This window comes from Meles meles, chromosome 2, assembly GCF_922984935.1.
Source record: "Meles meles chromosome 2, mMelMel3.1 paternal haplotype, whole genome shotgun sequence".
In the NCBI taxonomy this organism is placed as follows: Eukaryota; Metazoa; Chordata; class Mammalia; order Carnivora; family Mustelidae; genus Meles; species Meles meles.
Window position 1 is genome coordinate 35581862 of NC_060067.1, and position 16629 is coordinate 35598490.

The 16629-nt window shown below is 37.5% G+C and overlaps 1 protein-coding gene across 9 annotated transcripts in view; it reads right to left on the reverse strand.

Moving 5' to 3' along the window:
- N4BP2 (NEDD4 binding protein 2) overlaps nucleotides 1–16629 on the reverse strand; it is an 89223-nt gene that overhangs the window by 51972 nt on the left and 20622 nt on the right. For 4 of the 9 annotated variants that reach the window (XR_006817378.1, XM_045997222.1, XM_045997214.1 and 1 more), the window contains exon 3: nucleotides 2457–2796. The exons of 1 other annotated variant lie outside the window; for it this stretch is intronic. Coding sequence is in view for 4 of the 8 variants with exons in the window: in XM_045997222.1 (XP_045853178.1) it covers nucleotides 2457–2682 (226 nt within the window). In the remaining 4 variants the exon portion in view is untranslated. Of the gene's footprint in view, nucleotides 1–680; nucleotides 774–2456; nucleotides 2797–4492; nucleotides 4576–16629 lie in introns of those variants that run through there. 4 more of the 9 variants (XM_045997215.1, XM_045997219.1, XM_045997217.1 and 1 more) reach the window with 4 other exon arrangements.

Below are 16629 nucleotides of genomic sequence, written 5' to 3' on the forward strand. Positions count from 1 at the left end.
TACATGTCATGGTAGGACATATCAATTTTACTTTCTACGGAAACTACCTGTCACCATATTTGAGCTAGGAGCTTTTTTTTTTTTTTAATTTCTTTTCAGTGTTCCAGAATTCATTGTTTATGCACCACACCCAGTGCTCCATGCAATATGTGCCCTCCATAATACCCACCACCAGGCTCGCCCCACCTCTCATCCCCCTCCACTCCAAAACCCTCAGTTAGTTCCTCAGGGTCCACAGTCTCTCATGGTTTATATTTATCACCTCAATGAACCATCGAATAAATCTATGAGGTATAGTATTTCTAGCAAATAGATGAAGAAAATGGAAGTTCAAAAAAGTGTATTAAGTTGGCCCAAGTCACACAGACATAAAGTGACAGAGTCAGGACTGGTATGTCTGATTCCAATGCTGAGCTCTTCCTATTATAATACAAATGCAGAATTAGAATTGTTAAGCATTTGAAATTGGGAGTTTTGCTTATTTTTGTGTTGTCCTCTTTTGTTTTATGGAAAATAAATATGAAAAGGCAGCAGAGCACAGGAGGTAACAGCTCTGGTCTAGAGTCAGAAAACCAACACCTAAATCTCCGCTTGCTGCCTATGACCCTCTGAACAAGTTACCTAACTTTCCTAAGCCTTAATTCTCTCATTTGCAATATGGGGATAATAAAAGTACCTACCTCATAGGGTGGTTGTGAGGATTAAATGAGATAATCCATGAAAATGTGCTGTGCACAAAGACTGGCACCTAGTAAGCACCCAATTAATGTTTCCTTAAGAAGAAAAACAAAGAGGAATTGGAGGCGCAGGCCTGGCAGAGATTAGTTAGGATATTATAGCAATAGTACAAAGGTTAGAAGCCCTAAACAGGGGGTGGGGGGGAGAAAGAAAGAAAGCACGCAAGCAAACATAGAAGTTGTTCTACGAAGAAAATCTACATAATAGAAAAACCACAAGGTCAATCAAAAAATTATTAATTATTCATGAAAAACTTACATATAACTAAAAAAATAAGAGTTCAACAATTCAGTGAAATATTAGAAAGCTATTAAAAATAGTTATAAAGATCACAGCAACACTGGAAAAATGCTTAGGTTAAGTTTAAAAAGCAAAATACATAATTTCATCAATACTATTATTCAAAATACTCGAAATATCGGTATTTATGAACAAGGTGTAGAGAAGATCCTGGAAAAGAGAAATGTTTTTTGTTAGGATGTAAGGATATATTTTTCCTGTAATTCCTCATTTCTATGTTAGTGCATGTGAAACAAATTTTAAAATACCACAACATCAGGAAATAAATATTGAAGTTACACATAAAATTCTGCACACTATCATTTCTGAGCATCATGTGGACTGCTGAAAACTGGTTTTCTGCATACATATCATAACAGGATAGTTAAAATATGCTCACATCACAGTCCATGTAATAAGTAAAAATGGAATTTTCTCATGCATTAGCAAAACTTCCCCAATCTTGAATAATTTTATCTTATACTGATCATAGCCAATAGCAACACTAAGCATTAACATTTAATTTACTCTTTTAGTCAACTTTGATTGCTTGTCCATCTGCCAAAATACTTCCAAACAATTTATTACAAGTTATTAATAATACTAAAGATAAAGACTTTACCAAAAAAAAAAAATCTCAATTCTCACCAAAAAAGTCACATGAGACACATATTATTATTTTTCTCATTAGCAGATAAGTAAACAGTGGCAGAACTAGAAATCTAACCCAGGTTTCTTGACTCCAAAGCCAATATTGTGAAACACTACCCTATTAGCATCAACTCCTAATCAGCTCTTATTCCCACAATTACAATTATCTTTTCATTCAATAAATATTTACTGAGGTCCTATCTGAATCATTTGCTATTTTAGGGGCTGGGGATACAGTGTAAAAACAGTTTAGAAAAATCTGTCTTTATGGAGCTTACATCCTAAGACAGTGGTTCTCAGTTGGGGATGATTCTGGTCCCCAAAGGAGATATAAATATATATATATATATATATATATGGAGGCATTTTTAATTGTCACAACAGGCTGCTGAAGGTTGTTACTGGAATCTACGGAGAATAGGCCAGGGATGCTGCTAAACATCCTATGATTTACAGGAAAGCCACTCACAACAAAGAATTATCCGGTCCAAAATATTAATAGCACCCACCTGTTCTAGAGGAAAGATAAAAAGAAATAAAACATAAAATATGACATCTACATATACATCTTACATCTAGAACTGTATTATTTCTCAAAAGCAGAAAAAACTATGCTTTCTTCTTCATATCACTCACAATACCAACTTAGTACCTTGCCCATAGCAGATGCTCAATAAATTAACAAAACAGAAATAAGGCAATCATTTTTCTATATTACTACTAGTCATGGCACAGTACATGGAATCTTCTTATATGATGCAAAGGGTTCAAACTAAACTTTTTCTCACCTTTGAAATCACATTCAGAAAGCATCAAATACACTACATCGGGATCCAGATCAGAAAACATCTCTGAGATACTGGTGAAGAGTTCCTCCTGATCAACTTTTGTCTCACACATGGAAGGAATAGTAGTTGGCTCCTCATGACTAGCAACACCGGATACGACAACTTCCTTAGAGTTTGCAGTCTTCCGAAAAGGATTTCCCCCAAGATTTTTCCTTCTCCTTGGCATTCTGACTTCCAAAACTAAAATGTTTCCCTTGTCTTATTTAAGATGTTTGATATTTAAGTCATACCTCAAAGAAAACATGGTTAAATATCTTGCACAATCCAGCAGTAATAGGACCTAAAACAGAAAGCAAGTAAAAACACTCAGACTATATAGTTACATTTCCATTTCTAAAATCGGAATGACATCTTTATTTAACTCTAAGAAAGTACCACCAACTCTGGTAGCAAAGCCAAAAAGCAGTCAGACAACTTCTCTCTCTTCAAAATACTCAAGTTTTGCCAGGATTGAACATGTTAAAACTCAAGATATTAACAACTATAATCGATTTTCACAACAGTGTATACACTGCTTTAATGTCATTATTTTTGAAAAACATAAAACAGTATTCACAATGACAATGCCTACTAAACACCAAATCTGGATGTCTAACAGGCATTATAAATTTAACATGTCCAAAACTGAGCTCTTGGTCACTTCCTTCACATCCACTCTTCTCAGTCTTTCCAGTCTCAATTAACACAACTCTATTCTTCCAACTGCTCAGATCAGAAATCTGATCTTAGAAAATTCCTAACTCCTCTCATCCCACATCCAACCAGTAAGCCAACTTTGTTAATACAATGCTCAAAATGTATCCAGAATATGACCTTTCCTCACAATCTCACTGCCACCACAGCCTGTTGCCTGGATTACTATAAAAGTCTCAAACCAATCTCCTTGTCCCTTCTCCTATTTATATGGAGCACAGCAATCAATAGTGATTCAGTTAAACTATAAGTCAGATCATACAGATCTGCTTAACTATCTACTGACTTCCCATTTCACTCAGAGTAAAAGCCTGAACACTTAAAACCCATAAAAAGTAAGAGCCCATAACTCAGACATGTGTTACTTCAGTACTGTCATCCCTAAACCTCTTTGCCTTGCTCAGTGTCGCTCCAGCCACACTTCGCCTCCTTGTTCTTCTCCAAACACACCAGCCATGTTCCCTGCAGGGAACTTTTACATTTGGCTCCCTCTACCTAAGCTACTAGTCTCTCAGATATCTATAAACATTTCTTTCCTCAACCCCTTCCTATCATTACTTAAACATTACCCACTCAAGAAGTCAATCCCCCAACACCACTTATCCGACTTTCCTTATTCGAATTTTCTCCTAAGACTTATCATCTTCTAACACAGTGTATGTTTTACTCATTTTTTATTGTATTTACTACCCATAATTAAGAAAGTGTAAGTAAGCTCCACAAGGGCAGAGACTCATTGATCTAGAGAACCCTAGATAGTCTACTTGCTTTCTCTACTTGAATGTATCTAATAAACGTTTCAAATTTAACATATCTAAAACTAAATGTCTGATGTTTTCCCCAAAATCTGCTCTAAACACTTGGTCTAGCTACTGTCCTCATTCACTCATATTCCAGGATCCTAAATGCTCTGCTTCCAACCCTGGTCTCCTACAGTCTATCTTCAACACACTAGGCAGAATGATCTTTGTACAAAATACAACATACATATATACAACAAAATACAAGTCAGAATGAATCAAGATCTGCTCTAAATCCTCAAGTGGTTCTCCACATCACTCAGTAAAAGCTAAAGTTCTTACAGTAGCCCATCTCCCTGCTGGCCTCTGATAAACTCTTACCCAAAATATTTGCAACTCCTTCAAATCTTTATTCAAGTGTCACAGTCAATGATTTCTTCCTTGATTACCCAATTTAAAATCATGTCCCCCCAATCCCTCTGCCCCAATCTCCCTTTCTCCAAACCAACCATTGGCCCTTAACACCCGTACTATAAAATTTACCTTTTAATTAAATTTATTGTGTCATAGCTCTCTCCGTCTTCCAGAACTGCACTGTCAATATGGCAGCCACTGGCCACATGTGCTTATTTAAATTTAAATTAATTTAAATTAAGTTAAATTGCACTTTTCTATATTAATAGCACATAAAGTAGAATGTGGAGGGGAAAAAAATTATCAGAGACAGAGAAGAACATTATATGATCATAAAGGATCAGTGCACCAAGAAGACATAGCAACCCTAAATGTGTATGCACCAAACAAAAGAGCCACTAAATAAGTGAAGCAGAAGCTGACAGAACTGAAATGAAATGGACAGATCCACAATTAGAGAAATTTCAAACCCCTCTCTCAACAACTGATAGAATAACTAGACAGAAGATGAGCAAGGATACAGAACACAGTAACATCATCAATTAAGAATAATCAACTTTGGAGGAGGAGTCAAGATGGCAGAGAAGTAGCAGGCTGAAACTACATCAGGTAGCAGGAGATCAGCTCGATAGCTTATCTAAACATCGCAAACACCTACAAATCCAACGGGAGATCGAAGAGAAGAACAGCAACTCTAGAAACAGAAAATCAACCACTTTCTGAAAGGTAGGACTGGCGGAGAAGTGAATCTAAAACGACGGGAAGATAGACCGCGGGGGGAGGGGCCGGCTCCCGGCAAGCGGCGGAGAAACGGAGCACAAAATCAGGACTTTTAAAAGTCTGTTCCACTGAGGGACATTGCCCCAGAGGCTAACCCAGGGTGAAGCCCATGTGGGGTCAGCGTGGCCGCAGGTCCCGCAGGGTCACAGAAGGATCGGGGGTGTCGGAGTGTCGCAGAGCTCGCAGGTATTAGAACGGAGAAGCTGGCTGCAGAGACAGAGCCGAGGACTGAACTCTCAGCTCGGGGTTACCTTGAACTGGTCGCAGGCTGGGTGAGCTCGGAGCGCGACTAGAGGCTGGGGATATGGGAGTGATTGGGTGCTATCCTCTGGGGGCGCACTGAGGAGTGGGGCCCCGGGCTCTCGGCTCCTCCCGGCCGGAGACTAGGAGGCCGCCATTATCATTCCCGTCCTCCGGAACTCTACGGAAAGCGTTCAGGGAACAGAAGCTCCCAAAAGCGAACCGGAGCCGATTACTTAGTCCGGCCGCAGGTAAGGGCGGTGCAATCCCGCCTCGGGCAAAGACACTTGAGAATCACTACAACAGGCCCCTCCCCCAGAAGATCAACAAAATATCCAGCCAGGACGAAGTTCATCTATCAAGGAAAGTAGGTTCAACTCCTAAGAAAGCAGCGCAATTCCAGAGGAGGAGAAAGCAAAGCACGGAACTCATGGCTTTCTCCCCATGATTCTTTAGTCTTGCGGCTATTTCAATTTTTTTTTCTTTTTTCTCTTTTCAATTTTTTTCTTTTTTTTCTTTTTTCTTCTTCTGCTAAATTTTTTAAAACTTTTACCCTTTTCTTTTTTAACGTTTTTTGACTAGTTTATCTAAATATATATATTTTTTTCTTTTTTATATTTTTTCTTTATTTGTTTTATTTTTTAAATTTTTTTTTTTCTGAACCTCTTTTTATCCCCTTTCTCCCCCCCACAATTTGAGGTCTCTTCTCATTTGGTTACAGCGCATTTTTCCGGGGTCTTTGCCACCCTTTTAGTATTTTATTTGCTCCTTCATATCCTCTTATCTGGACAAAATGACAAGGCGGAAAAAATCACCACAAACAAAAGAACAAGAGACAGTACCGAAGGCTAGGGACCTAATCAACACAGACATGGGTAATATGTCAGATCAAGAGTTCAGAATGACGATTCTGAACATTCTAGCCGGGCTCGAAAAAGGCATGGAAGATATTAGAGAAACCCTCTCTGGAGATATTAAAGCCCTTTCTGGAGAAATTAAAGAACTAAAATCTAACCAAGTTGAAATCAAAAAGGCTATTAATGAGGTGCAATCAAAAATGGAGGCTCTCACTGCTAGGATAAATGAGGCAGAAGAAAGAATTAGTGATATAGAAGACCAAATGACAGAGAATAAAGAAGCCGAGCAAAAGAGGGACAAACAGCTACTGGACCATGAGGGGAGAATTCGAGAGATAAGTGACACCATAAGACGAAACAACATTAGAATAATTGGGATTCCAGAAGAAGAAGAAACAGAGAGGGGAGCAGAAGGTCTACTGGAAAGAATCATTGGAGAGAATTTCCCTAATATGGCAAAGGGAACAAGCATCAAAATCCAGGAGATGCAGAGAACCCCCCTCAAAGTCAACAAGAATAGGTCCACACCCCGTCACCTAATAGTAAAATTTACAAGTCTTAGCGACAAAGAGAAAATCCTGAAAGCAGCCTGAGAAAAGAAGTCTGTAACATACAATGGTAAAAATATTAGATTGGCAGCAGACTTATCCACAGAGACCTGGCAGGCCAGGAAGAGCTGGCATGATATATTCAGAGCACTAAATGAGAAAAACTTGCAGCCAAGAATACTCTATCCAGCTAGGCTATCATTGAAAATAGAAGGAGAGATAAAAAGCTTCCAGGACAAACAAAAACTGAAAGAATTTGCAAACACCAAACCAGCTCTACAGGAAATATTGAAAGGGGTCCTCTAAGCAAAGAGAGAGCCTAAAAGTAGAAGATCAGAAAGGTACAGAGACAATAAACAGTAACAGTCACCTTACAGACTAATAATGGCACTAAATTCATATCTCTCAATAGTTACCCTGAATGTTAATGGGCTAAATGCCCCAATCAAAAGACACAGGGTATCAGAATGGATAAAAAAACAAAACCCATCAGTATGTTGCCTACAAGAAACTCATTTTAGACGCGAAGACACCTCCAGATTTAAAGTGAGGGGGTGGAAAACAATTTACCATGCTAATGGGCATCAGAAGAAAGCTGGGAGGCAATCCTTATATCAGATCAATTAGATTTTAAGCCAAAGACTATAATAAGAGATGAGGAAGGACACTATATCCTACTCAAAGGGTCTGTCCAACAAGAAGATCTAACAATTTTAAATATCTATGCCCCTAACGTGGGAGCAACCAACTATATCAACCAATTAATAACAAAATCAAAGAAACACATCAATAATAATACAATAATAGTAGGGGACTTCAACACTCCCCTCACTGAAATGGACAGATCATCCAAGCAAAAGATCAACAAGGAAATAAAGGCCTTAAATGACACACTGGACCAGATGGACATCACAGATATATTCAGAACATTTCATCCCAAAGCAACAGAATACACATTCTTCTCTAGTGCACATGGAACCTTCTCCAGAATAGATCACATCCTGGGTCACAAATCATGTCTCAACCGGTATCAAAAGATTGGGATCATTCCCTGCATATTTTCAGACCACAATGCTCTGAAGCTAGAACTCAATCACAAGAGGAAAGCTGGAAAGAACCCAAATACATGGAGACTAAACAGCATCCTTCTAAAGAATGAATGGGTCAACCAGGAAATTAAAGAAGAACTGAAAAAATTCATAGAAACAAATGATAATGAAAACACAACAGTTCAAAATCTATGGGACACAGCAAAGGCAGTCCTGAGAGGAAAATATATAGCGGTACAAGCCTTTCTCAAGAAACAAGAAAGGTCTCAAGAACACAACCTAACCCTACACGTAAAGGAGCTGGAGAAAGAACAAGAAAGAAACCCTAAACCCAGCAGGAGAAGAGAAATCATAAAGATCAGAGCAGAAATCAATGAAATAGAAACCAAAAAAACAATAGAAAAAATCAATGAAACTAGGAGCTTGTTCTTTGAAAGAATCAATAAGATTGATAAACCCCTGGCCAGACTCATCAAAAAGAAAAGAGAAAGGACCCAAATAAATAAAATCATGAATGAAAGAGGAGAGATCACAACTAACACCAAAGAAATACAGACAATTATAAGAACATACTATGAGCAACTCTACGCCAACAAATTTGACAATCTGGAAGAAATGGATGCATTCCTAGAGACATATAAACCACCACAACTGAACCAGGAAGAAATAGAAAACCTGAACAGGCCCATAACCAGTAAGGAGATTGAAACAGTCATCAAAAATCTCCAAACAAACAAAAGCCCAGGGCCAGACGGCTTCCCAGGGGAATTCTACCAAACATTTAAAGAAGAACTAATTCCTATTCTCCTGAAACTGTTCCAAAAAATAGAAATGGAAGGAAAACTTCCAAACTCATTCTATGAGGCCAGCATCACCTTGATCCCAAAACCAGACAAGGATCCCACCAAAAAAGAGAACTACAGACCAATATCCTTGATGAACACAGACGCAAAAATTCTCACCAAAATACTAGCCAATAGGATTCAACAGTACATTAAAAGGATTATTTACCACAATCAAGTGGGATTTATTCCAGGGCTGCAGGGTTGGTTCAACATCCGCAAATCAATCAATGTGATACAACACATTAATAAAAGAAAGAACAAGAACTATATGATACTCTCAATAGATGCTGAAAAAGCATTTGACAAAGTACAGCATCCCTTCCTGATCAAAACTCTTCAAAGTGTAGGGATAGAGGGCACATACCTCAATATTATCAAAGCCATCTATGAAAAACCCACCGCAAATATCATTCTCAATGGAGAAAAACTGAAAGCTTTTCCGCTAAGGTCAGGAACATGGCAGGGATGTCCATTATCACCACTGCTATTCAACATAGTACTAGAAGTCCTAGCCTCAGCAATCAGACAACAAAAAGAAATTAAAGGCATCCAAATTGGTAAAGAAGAAGTCAAACTATCACTCTTCGCAGATGATATGATACTATATGTGGAAAACCCAAAAGACTCCACTCCAAAACTGCTAGAACTTGTACAGGAATTCAGTAAAGTGTCAGGATATAAAATCAATGCACAGAAATCAGTTGCATTTCTGTACACCAACAACAAGACAGAAGAAAGAGAAATTAAGGAGTCAATCCCATTTACAATTGCACCCAAAACTATAAGATACCTAGGAATAAACCTAACCAAAGAGGCTAAGAATCTATACACAGAAAATTATAAAGTACTCATGAAAGAAATTGAGGAAGACACAAAGAAATGGAAAAATGTTCCATGCTCCTGGATTGGAAGAATAAATATTGTGAAAATGTCCATGCTACCTAAAGCAATCTACACATTTAATGCAATCCCTATCAAAATACCATCCATTTTTTTCAAAGAAATGGAACAAATAATTCTCAAATTTATATGGAACCAGAAAAGACCTCAAATAGCCAAAGGAATATTGAAAAAGAAAGCCAAAGTGGGTGGCATCACAATTCCGGACTTCAAGCTCTATTACAAAGCTGTCATCATCAAGACAACATGGTACTGGCACAAAAACAGACACATAGATCAGTGGAACAGAATAGAGAGCCCAGAAATCGACCCTCAACTCTATGGTCAACTAATCTTCGACTAAGCAGGAAAGAATGTCCAATGGAAAAAAGACAGCCTCTTCAATAAATGGTGCTGGGAAAATTGGACAGCCACATGCAGAAAAATGAAATTGGACCACTTCCTTACACCACACACGAAAATAGACTCCAAATGGATGAAGGACCTCAATGTGAGAAAGGAATCCATCAAAATCCTTGAGGAGAATGCAGGCAGCAACCTCTTCGACCTCAGCCGTAGCAACATCTTCCTAGGAACAATGGCAAAGGCAAGGGAAGCAAGGGCAAAAATGAACTATTGGGATTTCATCAAGATCAAAAGCTTTTGCACAGCAAAGGAAACAGTTAACAAAACCAAAAGACAACTGACAGAATGGGAGAAGATATTTGCAAATGACATATCAGATAAAGGGCTAGTATCCAAAATCTATAAGGAACTTAGCAAACTCAACACCCAAAGAACAAACAATCCAATCAAGAAATGGGCAGAGGACATGAACAGACATTTTTGCAAAGAAGACATCCAGATGGCCAACAGACACATGAAAAAGTGCTCCATGTCACTCGGCATCAGGGAAATACAAATCAAAACCACAATGAGATATCACCTCACACCAGTCAGAATGGCTAAAATTAACAAGTCAGGAAATGACAGATGCTGGCGAGGATGCGGAGAAAGGGGAACCCTCCTCCACTGTTGGTGGGAATGCAAGCTGGTGCAACCACTCTGGAAAACAGCATGGAGGTTCCTCAAAATGTTGAAAATAGAACTACCCTATGACCCAGCAATTGCACTACTGGGTATTTACCCTAAAGATACAGACGTAGTGATCCGAAGGGGCACGTGTACCCGAATGTTTATAGCAGCAATGTCTACAATAGCCAAACTATGGAAAGAACCTAGATGTCCATAAACAGATGAATGGATAAAGAAGATGTGGTATATATACACAATGGAATACTATGCAGCCATCAAAAGAAATGAAATCTTGCCATTTGCGACGACGTGGATGGAACTAGAGTGTATCATGCTTAGTGAAATAAGTCAATCAGAGAAAGACAACTATCATATGATCTCCCTGATATGAGGACATGGAGAAGCAACATGGGGGGTTAGGGGGATAGGAGAAGAATAAATGAAACAAGATGGGATTGGGAGGGAGACAAACCATAAATGACTCTTAATCTCACAAAACAAACTGAGGGTTGCTGGGGGGAGGTGGGATTGGGAGAGGGGGAGGGGGCTATGGACATTGGGGAGGGGAGGCGAACCATAAGAGACTATGGACTCTGAAAAACAACCTGAGGGTTTTGAAGGGTCAGGGGTGGGAGGTTGGGGGAACAGGTGGTGGGTAATAGGGAGGGCACGTTTTGCATGGAGCACTGGGTGTTGTGCAAAAACAATGAATACTGTTATGCTGAAAAAAATAAATAAAATGGGAAAAAAAATAAAAAGAATAATCAACTTTTATAGAACACGCCACCCAACAATAGCAGAATACATTATTTCCAAGTGCCCACCAAATATGTACCAAGAAAGACCATATCCTAGGCCTTAAAACAAACCCAGAAAATTTAAAAGGACTGAAATCATACAAAGTGTATTCTCTGACCACAATGGAATCAAAGCAGTAATCAATTAACAGAGATAACCAGACCTTAAGCAATATACCTAATAACCCATGAGTCAGAGACAAAGTCTGAAGAAAAATTTAAAAATACATTGAAATGAATGAAAATGAAAATAAACCATACCAAAATTTGTAGGACACAGCTAAAGCAGCAATGCTGGAAATTTATAGCAAATTTATAACCAAATGCATACAAATCACAAAAGAGGAAAAGTCTCAAATCAATAACCGAAGCTCCCACTGCAATTACCTAGAAAGAGCAAAACAAATCCACAGCTAGCAGAAGGGAATAAATAAAAATAAGAACAGAAATGAATAAAACGGAAAACATAAGAGCAAGAAAGAAAAATCAATAAAACAAACTGATAGTTCTTTAAAAATAAAAATGACAAACCTCTAACATGACTAACAAAGAAAAAAGGAGGAAAGACACATAGTACCAATATCAGGAATGAAAAAAAGGATATCACTACGGAACCTTGTATGCTGAAAACTATAGAACACTGATAAAAGACATCAAAGATCTAAATAAATGGGAAGACACAGGATATTCACGGACGAGAAAACTGAACGCAGTAAAGATGTTAATTTTCCCTAAACTGATAGAATTCCTATCAAAACCCCAGCAAGAGTTTTTGTGGATATGGACAAGATTATTCTCAGATTTTTTTTGTGGATACGGACAAGATTATTCTCAAACTAAATGTAAAGACAAAGGAACTAGAACTGCTACAACAATTCTGAAAAAGAGGAATCAGTCAACTCAATTTCAAGATTTATTGTATCACTACACTAACCAAGACTGTATGGTATCAGTAGAGGGACAGACAATATAGATCTGAAAACAGATTACAGACTTGGAAACAGAAGAGAGAACCCAGAAATATACCAACGCATAAATATACCAATTTATGCTTCTGACAGATGCAAAAGCAATTTAATGGAGAAAAGACAAGTCTTTTCAACAAATGAAACTATAGCGAGTGGGCATCCACAGATTAAAAAAAATAAATGTTGACCTCATTTTCACATTTGATAGAAAAATTATCTCAAAATGGACCAAGAACTCAAATCCATAAAACTATAAACATCTTAGGAAAAGAAACAAGCAAAAAAAAAAGAAAAAAAAGAAAGAAAGAAAATCTCTGGGACCTACAGCTAAACAAAACACCAAAAGCATGATCCATAAAAGGAAAAACAGATAAACTGTACTTCATCAAAATTAAAAACTTTCGCTCTCTGAAAGACCTTGTTAAGAAAATGAAAACACAAGTTACAGATTGGAGGAAATATCTGCATACCATATATCCAACAAAGGACTAATATCTAAAATATATAAAGAACATACCAAAACTCCATAGTAAAAACCAAACAATTCAATTAGAAAATGGGCAAAAAGCATAATACCAAAAGGATATATGAATGGCAAATAGGCACATAAAAGATGTTCAACATCATTAGGGATTAAGTAAACGCAAAATTAAAGCTACATACAATGAGATATTACTTACATAGCTATCAAACGAGCTAACCTAAAAACTAATGACAACACAAAATCCTGGCAAGGTTACAGAGAAAATGGATGGCTCATACACTCTGCCGGGAATGTAAAATGGTACAGTCACTTTGGAAAAGAGTTTGGAGGTTTCTTTAAAAGCTAAACACGCAACATCATACAACAATTCAGCAATTGCATTTCTGGGCATTTATCTAAGAGAAATTAAATATTAAGTTCACCCAAAAACCTGTACACCAAGTTTATAGCAGCTTTATTCATTATAACCAAAAACTAGAAAACAATTCGGATGTCCTTCAATGGGTGAACTATTAAACAAATTATGATACTTCCATCCCATTCCACAAATTACTAGTTAGCAATAAAAAGGAATAAAGTAATGATACTCAAAAATAACCTGGATGAAATTCCAGAGTTATGCTGAATGGAAAAAATCCAATCCCTAAAGGCTATATATTGAATGATCCCATTAATTTAAATTAAAGAAATAGAGAACAGATTAATGACTGCCAAGAGTTAAGGAAAGGATGGGAGAGGAGGGCAAGTGGGTGTGGCCATTTAAGGGTAAGTTGGGGGATTCTTGTAGTGATGGAAATGTTCTATATCAATGACAATATCCTGGTTGTGATACCATAGTACAGTTGTACAAAGATGTTCCATCGGGGGAACTGGGTAAAGAGCACAGGAGATTTCTCTGTACATTTATTTTTTTTTTAAAGATTTTTTATTTATTAATTTTGACAGAGAGAGATCACAAGTAGGCAGAGAGGCAGGCAGAGAGAGTGAGAGGGAAGCAGGCTCCCTTCAGTGCAGAGAGCCCGACATGGGACTCGATCCCAGGACCCTGAGATCATGACCTGAGCCGAAGGCAGCGGCTTAAACCACTGAGCCACCCAGGCGCCCTCTCTGTACATTTATTAGAGCCAGATGTGAATGTATAATCCCAAAACAAAAAGTTTAATTCTGAAAAAAAGCATGTTAAATTAAAAATTCATTTCATCAGTAATACTACTCGTATTTCAAATGCTCGGTTACTACATGTGATTAATGATTACCATATTGGAGAGCAGAAATAGTAAGCTTTTCCCATCAGTGCAGAAAGTTCTATTGGACAGCACTGTTCAGTAATATAAGATCCATGGAACAAGTGAATATCTTATCTTAGGAAAATAAGAAACTATATAAGCAAAAAAGTACAAAGAGGAACTCATAAGGAAAAAAAATACTAAGAGATCTAGCCACATTTAAATGTAAAAGACCTATGTATCAGAAACAAAATTAGGGGAAAATATGTACAACATACGGCAACTGTTTTCAATTTTTCTCTTTTGATTCTTTCATAGAGTTTTGCCTCCACCATTTCTACAACTACCCTAAAATTACTCTTATCTACCAACAGTGCACAAAGGTTCCTTTTTCTCCAAATCCTCATCAACACTTATTATTTTTTTGCTTTCAATAATTCTGATAGGTGTAAAGTGGTATCTCATTGTGGTTTTAATTTGCATTTCCCCAATGATTAGTGACATTGAGCATCTTTTCATTTGTCTCTTGCCTATCTATGTTTTCTTTAGAAAAATGTCTATTCAGGTCCTTTGCCCATTTTAATCAGATTATTTGGTTTTTAGGTATTGAGTTATTTGGAGGTTCCTCAAAATATTAAAAATAGAATTACCATATTATCCAGTAATTCCACTACTTGGTATTTACCCAAAATGAAAACATTGATTCAAAAAGATACATGAACCCCTATGTTTATTGAAGCATTATTTACAATAGCCAAGGCATAAGGGTGCCTGGATGGCTTAGTCCATTAAGTGTCCAACTTTTTTTTTTTTTTTTTTAAGATTTTTACTTATTTATTTGACAGAGAGATATCACAAGTAGGCAGAGAGGCAGGCAGAGAGAGAGGAAGGGAAGCAGGCTCTCCGCCGAGCAGAGAGCCCGATGCGGGGCTCGATCCCAGGACCCTGAGATCATGACCTGAGCCGAAGGCAGCGGCTTAACCCACTGAGCCACCCAGGCGCCCCAAAGTGTCCAACTCTTGATGTCAGCTCAGGTCTTGATGTCAGGGTCATGAATTCAAGCCTCTATGCCCAAGTATCCAACAATAGATGATTAAAGATGTGGGATGTGTACATATACACATACACAGTGGAATACTACTCAGCCATAAAAAAGCCATGAAATCTTGCCACTTGCAACAACATGGGATGGACCTAGAAGATATAATGCTAAGTGAAATAGCCAGTCAGAGAAATACTAATATCATATGATTTCACTCCTATGTGGAATTTAAGAAACAAAACAAATGAACCAAGGTGGGGGGAAAGCCAGACTCTTAAATACAGAGAACAAAATGGTGGTTGCCAGAGGGGAGGTAAGTTGGCAGATGGATGAAATAAAGGAGATTAAGAGTATGCTTATATTGATGAGCACTGAGAAATACACAGAATTATTGACTCATTATACTGTATACCTGAAACTAATATAACACTGTATGTTAATTATACCTGAATAAAAAAATAAAAATTTTTTAAAAGGAAAAAAAAGTTTTAGAAATCTTAAGCAACCAAAGGTTCTGGTACCTTCTCCCATATTCATTTCAAAGTACAAGCCAATCTAAACTAAAATAAAGTGAAAAAGAAGCCCAGAAAGGTTCTGATTTTCCCTGTGATTTATATTGTTCTTTTTACATCAAATATTAAATCATTTTCAAAAAAAATAAAAATTGCTCTTATCTAAATCACCATTGATGTACATGTCAATGATAAAAGTCAATGATAAAATTCACCAGGAAGATGTAACTATTCTACAATTCTAAGTTTGTATTCAACTTGTAAAAACACTCCCTCTGTAACTGTAAGAAAAAAGAGCACCCCCAACAAAATCAAAAAAAAAGAAGGGAGGAACAATAAGGACAGAAAAGATCAATAAAAAACTTGGCTTAATAGCTATACAACATTGGGCCAAATAACCACAGAATATACGTTATTTTAAGTACATATGGGATTATATTAAAATTAGTAACTAAAACAGAACTAGAAGACACAGTTGTTTGAAAATATACTCCTGTACTTAAGTCAAAGAAGAATTCCACTATGTTAGTGAAATGCTAACATCAATTTAAGATAATAGTTAAAGGGCACCTGGGTGGCTCAGTGGGTTAAGCATCCAACTCTTGATTTTGGCTCAGGTTATGATTTCAGGGATGTGAGATCCAACCCGGGGTCTGGTTCTGCACTCAGCTCAGAGTCTGCTTGTCCCTGTCTGTCGCTCTGCCTTCCCCACCCCCCACAAGCCCTCTCTAAATAAATAAGTAAAATCTTTTAAAAAATAAATAAATGAAAATTTTAAAAATAAAAAAATTAGTATTAGAAAATATTTTAACCAGGGTGCCTGGGTGGCTCAGTGGTTTAAGCCTCTGCCTTCGGCTCAGGTCATGATCTCAGGGTCCTGGGATCGAGTCCAGCATCGGGCTCTGCTCCTCAGTGAGGAGCCTGTTTCTCCCTCTCTCTCTCTGCCTGCCTCTCTGCCTACTTGTGACCTCTCTCTCTGTCAAATAAATAAATAAAATATTTAA